This window comes from Pseudopipra pipra, chromosome 6 (assembly GCF_036250125.1).
Source record: "Pseudopipra pipra isolate bDixPip1 chromosome 6, bDixPip1.hap1, whole genome shotgun sequence".
Lineage (NCBI taxonomy): Eukaryota > Metazoa > Chordata > Aves > Passeriformes > Pipridae > Pseudopipra > Pseudopipra pipra.
This window is the reverse complement of record NC_087554.1, coordinates 64,463,908-64,476,113: the sequence shown is the minus strand read 5'-3', so window position 1 is coordinate 64,476,113 and position 12,206 is coordinate 64,463,908. Positions and strand designations below refer to the sequence as shown.

At 48.5% G+C, this 12,206-nt stretch overlaps 1 protein-coding gene across 1 annotated transcript in view; it reads right to left on the bottom strand.

The window, feature by feature from the left end:
* Nucleotides 1-12,206, bottom strand: part of MDGA2 (MAM domain containing glycosylphosphatidylinositol anchor 2) — a gene marked incomplete at its 5' end in the record, with an annotated part of 311,527 nt that overhangs the window by 44,861 nt on the left and 254,460 nt on the right. The window contains 1 exon segment of the mRNA XM_064660078.1: nt 2,683-2,831. Coding sequence (XP_064516148.1) covers nt 2,683-2,831 — 149 coding nt within the window.

Sequence of the window (12,206 nt, the reverse complement as noted above, 5' to 3'; positions counted from 1 at the left end):
TGGTCCTAAATGCACTAAAATAAGGACATTCCTCACAAGTTACTTCAAATTTCCTTTCCTCTGTTTCCATTTTCACTCCAGAGGCAGGAAAATGACCATTCCCTGCCCTCAGGATTCCCTCCTCACCTGAGAGGACCTTCCTTCTCCCTCTTTGACCTTCTTGTCTCCCCTGACATGTCATTAAACCAAGCTCCACTTTTTTCTCAAATAACTTTTCTGACATTTTCTGTGACAGTTTCTTTTAAATCCTCCTCACCCAATGCTTAAAATACCTTAAAATCTCCTTAACCAATGCTTAAAAACCTAAATTTCCCCTGTGTCCTGCTTTCCCACCATTCCATCCTCCTCTGAGAGGTGTTTATTGTAACCCCAGTGACAAAGCAGGTGACATGGAGCAGGATCTGACAGGAATATTCTGGTGATTCATCCAGGGTAAAATCTGGGAGCCCTGTTCCAGGAATATGGAGAAAATTAAGGAAAGCCCCAGTGAAAGAGGGTTCAAGAGACATGTGGTCCACAGAGCCACGAAATCCTCTGGGTTGCTGAGGTTTAGTTGGGATATTGGGAAGGAATTCCTGACTGGGGGTGGGGAGGCCCTGGAATAGAATTCCCAGAGAAGCTGTGGCTGCCCCTGGATCCCTGGAAGTGTCCAAGGCCAGGTTGGAACAACCTGGGCTGGTGGAAGGTGTCCCTGCCCATGGCAGGGGTGGCACTGGATGGGCTTTGAGGTCCCTTCCCACCCAAACCAGTCTGGCATTCCATGGAAATTCAACAACTCTAAACCTGCTATGAGCTAAATATTCCCAAAATTCTTCCTGGATTCTGTCTGAAGAAGCAACACTGCACAGGTCAGGCACAGAGGGAGAGATTTAAGAATCCTTAATCCAACAGAAATTTAGGGATCAGATAAAGGGAATGGTGTGACCAGGAGCAGATCCCACAAAACTGGCAGCGTTTTCAGGGCATTAAAAGGTCAAAACAAAGATTAAGAGCAGCTGATTTTTCCAGCTCAGAACCCCATTCCCACCTGGAAAACCTCCTGTCCTCTTTCTGCCGCTCCCAAAAGATGCTCATCCCAGTCCTGTGGCTCCCAAAAACCAGCAAACTCCAGTCAAAAATACCAGGCCAAATAATTACCCAGCACAAACAGTCTGCTGGGAGGGTGTAAAGAAAAACAAGGATTTTAATTATGGCCCTCATTCCCAGGGGGAATTCCTGCAAAAACATGTGTCCAAATGGATCACTGGGTTCCAAATCATCCCCTGGTTTGAAACGTGGCCTCAGAGACATGAAAGGGGAATATTTTGATGAGTCTGACACGGAGTGTTGTCAAGGAAATTAGAGCAAAGTAACTCCAGTTAATTATATAAATAGATAATTAAAATTAAATTAAAATTAAATTAAAATTAAATTAAAATTAAGCAGGGGAAAAAAAATAAAAAGCAGCTAAAAAAATCCTAATGCAGTTAATTTCATTATATATTCTTCGACTTGGGCGAATTGTCCTCGTAATTCCCTAATTCCTCTGGGGGCAGGGGAATCACGGCCCTCGTTTGTGCCCAGCCATGCAAACAGTGGCATAAACACAGATTAAAATCACCCATTTTCATTTCAAATGAGTGGGACTCAGGCAGGAGGAAGGAGAGGGAAGGAGAGGGAAGGAGAGGGAAGGAGAGCCAGGAGCCTCCAGGTCCCAAAGCCCTTCCTGGGATTTGTCCTGGTCCAGGACTCCCAGGGAGGTCACACAAGCACAGACCCCACACCCATTCAGCAGAAATAACGGGTTCTAATTGCATGTTTATTTTGCAGCTCTCAAAGCTCATCCTGGCAGGAGATCTGCAGGATAATAAAGTGTTTTCTACCTCAACTTTGCCAAAATATCCGTCTCCAAAGTCTGCCTTAATCCCCAATTTCTCCCTCCCTGCACAAACTGTTATTTCAGGTGTTTGATCCCTAAATATCCGGTTTTTAAATCAGTCAGTTGGGGGGTTATTGAAAGGAAAAGAAACTCAAAATCAGTGCCAGGGTTGGGGAGGGGAGAGAAGAGAAGGGAAGATTTGGGAAGGGAAATGAGAAAATGAGAAAGGGAAGGGGAAGGAAAGGGGAAAGGGAAAGGTTTGGGAAGGGAAGGTTTGAGAAGGTTTGGGAAGATTTGGGAAGGGAAGGTTTGGGGAAGGAAAGGGGAAAGGGGGAAAGGGGAAAGGGGAAAGGGGAAAAGGGGGAAAGGGGAAAGGGGAAAGGGGGAAAGGGGAAAGGGGAAAGGGGCAAGGGGAAAGGGGGAAAGGGGAAAGGGGAAAGGGGGAAAGGGGAAAGGGGAAAGGGGAAAGGGGGAAAGGGGAAAGGGGAAGGGGAAAGGGGAAGGGGAAAGGGGAAAGGGGAAAGGGGAAAAGGAAAGGAAAGGAAAGGAAAGGAAAGGAAAGGAAAGGAAAGAAGGAAAGGAAAGGAAAGGAAAGGAAAGGAAAGGAAAGGAAAGGAAAGGAAGGAAAGGAAAGACTTGAACGAATAGAATAGAAATAAAATAAATTAAATTAAATAAAGTAAAATAAAATAAAATTAAAATAAAATGAAATGAAATAAAATAAAATAAAATAAAAATAAACCACAATGAAATAAAGGCCCAGAGGCCCTCCCAGAGTTCCCCAGCCTCCCAAGGCCCGTCCTGCCCCCCGCAGTCCCCCTGACCTGGCGGATGCCCAGGCGGTAGGCGAGGATCCGATCCACGGCGTTGGGGTTCATCTGTGTCCACTGCAGGCTGTAGGAATACACCCGGGGCCTGTTCTGCCACAGGGGGTTGTAGGTGTCGTAGTAGAACTCGGGGGCGTAGGCTTTGCCTGGGGGAGGCAAGGACATGGGTTAGGGACACAGGTCAGGGACACAAACAAAATCATGGAAACCTCGCTTTGGGAGCCAAAGGTTGAGACCCAACCCCTGGTGTGCTGAGCCTTCGTTAAATCCACCCCTGGTGGTTTGAGTCTTTGCTAAATATGTTCTGTCAGAAGCACATCTGGGAATTCTTTGCCCCCCAAAAATCATCAGGAGGAAATGAAACCCTCCAAGCCCACCTTTGATGTGTTTGTGATGGCACTGCTTTGCTCTGGCCAGAGATTCATTCCAGCTACACAAGTGTCCTTTCAAGACATGTTTGTGCACTTTAGCAAACACAGAAATTAATGTTTATTGGTTCTGAGTCCCATGATTCTCCTCATTAATCAGTGTTCTATCCTTCATTGGCTGATTTGGTCCCCATTCTTTGGTCCTCTTATCACTCTTCCTCAGAGAGAGAATCTCCAGCACTCAGGCTGCGATGTCTTTGTTAATCCCCTCTGTATCTCCTGGTTACTCCAAGGAGAGAACAGAAAAAAGGGAAGGGAGAAGGAGAAGGAGAAAGAGGAGAAGAAGAAGGAGAAAGAGGAGGAAGAGAAGGAAAAGGAGGAGGAGGAGAAGGAGAAAGAGGAGAAGAAGAAGGAGAAAGAGGAGGAAGAGAAGGAAAAGGAGGAGGAGGAGAAGGAGAAAGAGGAGAAGGAGAAGGAGAAGGAGAAGGAGAAGGAGAAGGAGAGGAGAAGGAGAAGGAGAAGGAGAAGGAGAAGGAGAAGGAGAAGGAGAAGGAGAAGGAGAAGGAGAAGGAGAAAGGAGAAGGAAAGGAGAAGGAGAAGGAGAAGGAGAAGGAGAAGGAGAAGGAGAAGGAGAAGGAGAAGGAGAAGGAGAAGGAGAAGGAGAAGGAGAAGGAGAAGGAGAAGGAGGAGGCCATACATTTAAGATCCCAGATATCTGACCTGCAGCTCCTTCAAGTTTTGTCTACTAAAACCCATCAAAGCCAGTCCAGAGAAACTCAAAGTTTCAGTGGTTTAAAGATCAAACCAACAAGTCTGGTAAAAGAAACCTACCAACTGCTACCACTAATTATAAATTTAGAAAAGTTATATCGTTTCCAACACCTCCATCCACGTTTTTAAAGGATTTGTGGTGATGCTTTGCCTTTATCATTCAGTCACTCGGTGGAATTCGCAGCCCAGGGTGTGGGCAGGGAAGAGGAAAAATGAAGGGAGCCTCTGGGAAAGGCTGGAGCTACACAAGGTGCCTCTGCTCTGATTTTTTCATGCCCAGCTGACTCAAATGGAGACATCAAATCGACCTGCACGACACTGGGAGACTCTGTGACAGCTGCTGGAGCTGGCACAGATAATATGGGATGACACCCGGGAGCCGGGAGTAGGAGATGGATATTTCCAGCGACTGCTGCTGCCTTCATCACATCTCCTCCTCTGCACCTTCCCACCTGGAATGCACCCAGGCTGTCCCGGATAACCCCCCCAGAGGTGCCCTCTGTTCTCCTGCATTATTCAGCTGAACAGGCTGGTTTGTACAAGGCAGGGGACAGGATGTCTCACAGGGCACGGTGGGGACACGAGTGGCTCACCAGCATTTCCAGTAAAAACCCCAAGGATGGTGCCCAAACCATGGCCTGAATTCTCTACATTTTGACTTCAACCCACAAAGAGGTTTTGCCCAGAGGTGTCCCATCCCTGGGAACATTCAAGGTCAGGATGGGCAGAACTTGGAGCAACTTGGTCTCGTTAAAGATGTCCCTGCCCACGTCAGAGGGACTAGGTGGCCTTTAAAGATCTTTTCCAGCTCATGATCTTTCATGGAACAGGCTCATCCTGCCCTGTCCCCTTTTGGGAGCAAACCCAAACCAGGCTTTGACTCATTTTGTCATAAAAATGAGACAAAACACGGGAAACCAGAATATTTACACGTTTACCCCTCCTGCAAAGATCTGAAAGGGGCTTGTAATTAGAGAAAAATCAAGCAGGGCAAGGTCTTTTCACCTCCCAAAGCTTATATTTCCATCTTTCCATTTCTCCAGGGGTTTTGTCAGTGGGGATAATGAGGAAAGGGACTGAATAACACGGGACCACATGGGAAAACATGGTTTGCCTGCTCACATGGAGCTGTGAGAGGGACGTGGATTCGTTAATCACCTCCTTTAATTGAGGTTTTGAAATGCCAAAACTAACACTGTATTTAGGCCTTTTCTCCTCCAAAACTATCCCTGTCCACAGTGTAAACAGAGATGGATGGAGAGGCCTCAAAGTGGGACGATTTTCACCCTCAGAAAGACAGTGAGAAGAAGAGGGGAAAGTGCATTAAAACAATAAAAAATGCAAAGGGACAAAGGAAAATCACACAAATAGACCCCGACATGGTGGGTGTTGACCAAGCCTTTGTCTCTCCAGCCACACTTCGCTTTCCAAAGCATGAAAAGCTCCTTTTAGCCAAGAGGTTTTTTTGCCAACTGGTGAAAGAGGAGGTTCAATCAGCCAGGACTGGGCAGAGGTGGTGTTGTCGAGGCAGCAAACAACAACAACACCCTGAGGAGAAGGAGCAAAGCAGAAGCTCAGCTGTAAAACCTGAGCCGGGAGATAAATGAAAGGAGGCCCAGCGGGGGCCGCGATTTGTTTTCCTTATTATGCACAGTGGAAATAATGGAGGAAAAGCTCATGCTGGATGCAAATTATCGTCTCTCCCCTTTTCTCCATAATGGCATCTCTGGGGGAGGTCCTGAAAGGATCCATAATTAGACACTTGTCACAACGTGGGCCCTCGAACAACACGGTCGCCTCCGAAGCAGTGACGAGGGCCCGTGAGGAGCGGCATTATCCCAAATCCCTCGGGACACAGAAGGGCTCTGGTGTGAATGGAGAGGCTGAAAAATCAACAACACAGAGCTAAGACCTTCCCTTGCAAACCTGAGAAAGCTGGGAAGCAGTCTGGAGCACAGGGAAAGCAGGTGTGGCCTTTGGAGGGGTGGGAGCCAAGAGGAATGTGGGCGGTGCCCGGGCAGGGTGATGTCCCCTGTCCCCACGGCCCCTTGGCTCTGACAGCTGTGGCCAGCTCTGGGTCCTGAGGAAGTGGGAAGTTGGTGGAAGTCCTAATCCACATCCTGGGAAACATTCCCCAAAAACCCAGGCTCGACTCCCCTTCCTCTGACAGGAGGTGACACCGAGCTGGCCCTGAGCCAGAGGTGGGTCCTGGGGGACATGAGGAGGAACATTCCCAGCAGGTCAGGGAGGGGATCCTGCCCCTCTGCTCAGCCCTGGGAGGCACATCTGGGGTGCTTTGTCCAGCTCTGGGCTCCTCAGGACACAAAGGAGCTCCTGGAGCAGGTCCAGGGGAGGGTGATGAAGGTGATGAAGGGATGGAGCATCTCTGAGGGAGCTGGGGCTGCTCAGCCTCCAGAGGGGACACCCAGAGGGGACCTCCCCAAGGGCTGGCAGGGCCTGCAAGGAGGGGGCAGAGGATGGCCCAGGCTCTGCTCGGGGGGCCCAGCAATGGCACAGCAGGAACGGGCAGGAACTGATGCCCAGCAAGTGCCACCTGCACAGGAGGAAGAACTTCTTGGCTGGGCAGTGACCCAGCCCTGGGCAGATTGGCCAGAGAGAGGGGAGTCTCCTCCCTGGGGATATTCCAGAGCCCTCTGGACACAATGCCTGTGCTCTGGGATGGCCCTCCTGGAGCAGGGAGGTGGGATCAGATGGGACACTGTGGGCCCTTCCAACCTGACCCATCCTGGGATTTTGTGGCTCCAGACAAACAACCCAACCCTGTCACTGCCAAACCAAAGGCAGCACTGGCCAGCAAATCATCCTCCACTAGAGAAACAAAGAGATCACCAATCATGGAATCGCAGCATGGTTTGGGCTGGAAGGAACCTTAAAGCCCATCCAGTGCCACCCCCTGCCATGGGCACTGTCCCAGGGGGCTCAGGGCCCTTGTCTTTGCTCCCCTTGCTGTGGGGAGGCAGCAGCTGATGTGGGGGAACCACCTACAGTCCAGAATCAAGCCCTGCCCTCAGGAAAGGTTATCCCACATTCCCCCCTGCAGAGATGCCTCAGACACACGGGGCTGTGTCTCATGTCCCTCGTGCTCCCGCTGGGCATCCCTTGGGGTCACCAGCTCTACCTTCACCTGCCTTTCTTCCCACAGCCATGGCAGCCTCTCCTTTCCAAAGCAAAGCCCTTCTTTTGTTCCCACAGGAATTATTTCCCTTTCTCTTGGCGTTTGCCCTTTTCAAGCACAGGCAGCAAAAACAGCCTTCGAGGCACTTCAGGATTTATTAAGACTTGTCCAAGGCCAGGTTGGACAGGGCTTGGAGCAACCTGGGCTGGTGGAAGGTGTCCCTGCCCATGGCAGGGGGTGGCACTGGATGGGCTTTGAGGTCCTTTCCAACCCAAACCATTCCACGATTTCAGTTTAACTTAATAAATCCCTCCTCAGGAACTGTGGTGTTCGGGGCTCTGCCAGGGAGAGGATACAGGACACAGCTGGATGTGGAGAGAATTGTTTGTTTTTCCTTTCTAGCACTGACAAAACACCCATTTCTTGCACCTTCTGAACACGCAGCGTGTGGGAAATAAAGAACGAGGGGAGGGTGGGAACAGCAGAGGGACAGGCGACACCAAACACGGTTTTACCCCTCTGGGCTGCTCAAAAAATGCACAAACACAGCAAATGTTTGTGTTTGAAGACGACGCTGCTTAAATAAAGCTGGAATTCCTGCCGGGAATGCTCCCGGAGACCACCCAGCCCAGCTCAGTTACACATCGGGCTGTTGTTCCATCGACCTCGATGGATTTGCATATGAAACCCGTAATTATCAGCTGTGCTAATGACCCTCCCCGGCACAAGGGGATAGGTTGGGATTGTGCTTATTTCCCTCCTCAGGATGGCACAGGGGGGGAAGGAAAACCCCAGCCCCCCTTTCTCCAAAAATACCCACAAAAATAACCCCAAATACCCCCCAAATAACCCCAAACCACATCTCATAATAACCCAAAACACACCCCAAAACACTCTGCAATCACCCCAAAAATACCCATCAAATAGCCCCAAAAGAACCACAAAATAATCCCCAAATACATCAAAATATCCCCAAATAACTCCCAAATTCACCCGCGCTCCCAGGAGGGGAGGAATGGACAAGGTAACACCTCAAAATACATCCCATAATACCCAAAAATACACCCCAAAACACTCTGAAATCACCCCAAAAATACCAACCAAATAGCCCCAAAATCCACCTGTGCTCCCAGGAGGGGAGGAATGGACAAGGTAAGACCAAAACATCTCATAATACCCCCAAATTCATCCCAAAATACCCTGAAATCACCCCCAAAATAACCTCAAAATACACACAAAATAACCCCAAAATACAGTGCATAATAACCCCCAAACACTCTGAAATCACTCCAAAAATATCTCTAAAATAAACCCCAAATACCTCCAAAATACCACAAAATAACCTCAAATTACACCCAAAATAACCCACAATAACCTCAAAGTACATCCCATAACACCCTCAAATACACCTCAAAATACCCTAAAATCACCTCAAAAATACCCACAAAAATAACCCCAAACACTCCCAAAATCCATCCCGTAATACCCCAAAACACACCTCAAAACACCCTGAAATCACCCTAAAAATACCCACCAAGCAGCCCCAAAAGAACCACAAAATGATCCTCAAATGCATCAAAATATCCCCAAATAACTCCCAAATGTGGCTCATCCCAGCCACGGATCCCATGCCAGGCTTTATTAATTTCTAGGAAAGGCTGAAATAGGATTTTGGAAAGCTGGGATATCAAATCTCAAGGAATATTCATAAAATCCCAAACTGGTTTGGGTTGGAAGGGATTTTAAGGATCATCCCATCCCACCCCCTGCCATGGGCAGGGACACCTCCCACTAGCCCAGGTTGCTCCAACCTGGCCTTGGACACTTCCAGGGATCCAGGGGCAGCCACAGCTTCTCTGGGAATTCCACCCCAGCCCCTCACTGCCCTCACAGCCAAAAATTCCTTCCCAATCTCCCCTTTTCCAGTGGGAAGCCACTCCCTGTGTCCTGTCTCTCCATCCCTTATCCCAAATCCCTCTCCAGCTCTCCTGGAGCCCCTTTAGGCCCTGCAAGGGGCTCTCAGCTCTCTCTGGATCCTTCTCTTCTCCAGGTGAACATCTCCAGTCATTCCCACCCGTTGAGCACATTCCAATCCCTCCAGGCAGCACGTCCCAAACATTTTCTACCCACTCTCTACCAGTGTAAGGTCAGAAATGGTGGGAAAGTCAAGATGGAAAGTCAAAATAGAAACTAAGCAAACAAACAGAAAAGCCATTCCAGCTGCTACATCCCAATTCCGGGATCTAAAAGCTGGAGTGGTCCTGAAAGGAAGGGGAATGATGCCCTCATTCCAATGGGTCCTGAACTGATCCCTCTTAGGGAAAATCCTCAAACAATCCTCACCCAGGCACAGCAGATCTTGCTGTGCTTCCCTCAGATCACTCAGTCCTTTATCCCTCAAGAAAACAGTCAGAAAGGATTGTTTCCTTCCAGTTACCAGCATGTGGTTTCCAAGGTATTGTAAGGAATCAAGGCCAGGCACCACAAATTCCAACTGGGATGGGAGCAAACCCAGAGCATTAAAGGGATCATTTCCCTGTGTTTTCTCTTTATGTTCCCTTTATCTTCATATCTAATTCCTTTATTTCCTTTGTTTGATGCTTTGTGAGTGCAGCAGCTTTGCTGGGATCTAAAGGGTCCTCAAAAGAAGGGGATTGATGCCCTCATTCCAATGGATCCCAAAGAAGCCCCTGTTAGGGAAAATCCTCACCCAGGCACAGCAGATCTTGCTGTGCTTCCCCCAGATCGCTCAGTCCTTTATCCCTCAGGAAAACAACTTAAAGGATTGTTTCCTTCCAGTTGCCAGCACCTGGTTTCCAAAGGAACATCCAGAATCAAGGCCAGACACCACAAATTCCAACTGGGATGGGAGCAAATCCAGCAATGGCCATAAACTGCACATCAAGGCTCTTCCCTAATCCTTACAGCTCCAGATCCCACATGGAGCTGGAAACACGGGAGCAAAGAGTGGGAGCTGTGCAGACACAGCCCCAGCGCCGTGACAGCCTCAGCAGAGCATTAAAGGGATCATTTCCCTGCCTTGTCTCTTTATGTTCCCTTTATCTTCACATCTAATTCCTTAATTTCCTCGTGTTTGATGCTCTGGGAGCGCAGCAGCTCCGCCGTCTCTGTTCCAAACTGGCAGCACAAATGCACTTTTAGCTGCTCATGACAAGGTATAAGAGATGATCAGAGTGTCTCTCTCGCTTTATAACAGCAGCTATAAACGTTTAGGGGATAAAAAAACAACAACAACAACAAAAAAAGGAAAATAAAAGCGGAGATTTACAAACGCTTCCCCCTCTCGGCAAATTCAGCTCCAGCCCTTTCTGTCTTTAAAAGGCAGGAAGAGTATAAATCCTGAAGGAAACGATATATTTAACTGGGTAAAATATTGGGACACAGAGAGTTTATGAAAAATGCTGCCCATTACTGGGCTCTGCTTTAGTACAGGGGATATATTTTATGAAGGGTTTTCGAGAAGAAAGAGGAGATACTTTGGGCTTTATTTGCATTTGTGAAGAGAAATATCTGTCTTCTGGATCTGCTCCTCCTCCCAACCCTGCAGCTGAATCGTCCCCATCACCTCCAGCCTCCCTGTAACCACAGAAACATAAAATCATGGAATTTTGGGGGTTGGAAGGGACCTTGAAGACCCTCTTATTCATGCTTTTCCTTAATTCTCCAGAAGTGACTTCCAGGGATGGTTTATTTTGGCTGAGCAGCTGAAAAGACACATCAATGCAGTTCCTAAAGCTCAGAAAGCACAAGCATTGATAATAAATAACCCCCAAAAGCAGGTGGGTGAGGCAGCTCTTCCAAGGAATTCCTCACTGCAGGAACCACCACATTCCTGCTGCTCCAGCTCCATGAACTCGGGGATGACACTTTCCCACCCTTTCCAGAAAAAGCCTCTTCCCAAAGGATACATAGAATCCCTAATATATTGTAGCTTGCAGGGAAGGAAGGATTTGGGAATCAAACTAATGCCTAACCAGAGCACAGATTTAAATCTAGATTTAAATAGATGGTTTAGATTTAATCTAGATTTGTTCTAGATTTAAAGAGTTGGTCTGTCCATCTTAAAGGATTTCAGAGTTTTCCCATTCCAGGCACAGAAATTTTGCTTTGAACCAGTAACCAACACCTCAGTTAAGACTCAAACGAATAAAATAGTGGTATTTTACACGTGTCATCCATGAGATTCCCTCTCCACATCCCCTTTAATGATTCCTTCCCCTTTCCCTGGGGTTCTCCTGCAGCTGCAGGATGGAACATCTCCCCAGCAATAACCAAATGTGACATCTGCTGGCTGAGCTGTGGAAGAGCCCAAACTCCTCTTCCTGCAATTCCTGCTCCTCCCAACACGGGATTCACATCATTCCTTCTCGTCCTGAGCCCGGATCTCACCCCGGGAACAAACGTCAATGTTCCATCTCAATCATTTGGGGTCGTGTTGGTTGGCAAAGAGCTTTGATATCACCTGGGGAGAGGTTTGGAACACAACACCATGGATTTGGATTTCTTTCCACACAGGCCATGCTCAGATGTGAGGGATAAATAAATCCAGCTTAGGACAGGCTCTGAAGTTTTGTGGTTCACACACAGACTCCCCCTGTTACAGGTGAGCTTTGCCAAGCTCCTGCATTCCCATAAATCTACCCCTGCCATCGTTTCATTCCATCATTTTTACAGACACAGATTCAGACACTTCTATTCACCCTACAGATATCTGGGCATGTTTGCAGACATGTCTGAGCCTGACTAGGAAGTCATTCCTAAACAAAGGTGAAATGCAGCTCAACAACAGAGCAAAACAAAGGCTCTGCTGGAGGTGGAGGTGGCAATTTCCCTGTCACCAAAGGGAACACTCCACAAATCCCATGGGAACGGCAGCAGGGGGAGGGGGAGTGGTGTCACTTGGCAGTAAGTGCTAAATGCCTGAGAAGTGAAGGATGGGCAGGGAAGGGAAGGGGGATGCTGTGAAATTGTAAATAATAAGGTGTCAGCACAGGGACAGGGAGAGAACTCAGGAGGGGGGAGATGGGGGAGCTCCTGCAGAGCCTGGAAAAACACGGCTCTTGGGATCAGAGCACGGCACGGAGCCACAGGGAAACAGAACCACAGAACCATGGAATAGCCTGAGCTGGAAGGGACCCCCAAGGCCCATCCAGTCCAACCCCTGGCCCTACCCAGGACACCCCAAGAGTCCCCCCCTGTGCCCCAGAGGATCATCCAAACCCTCC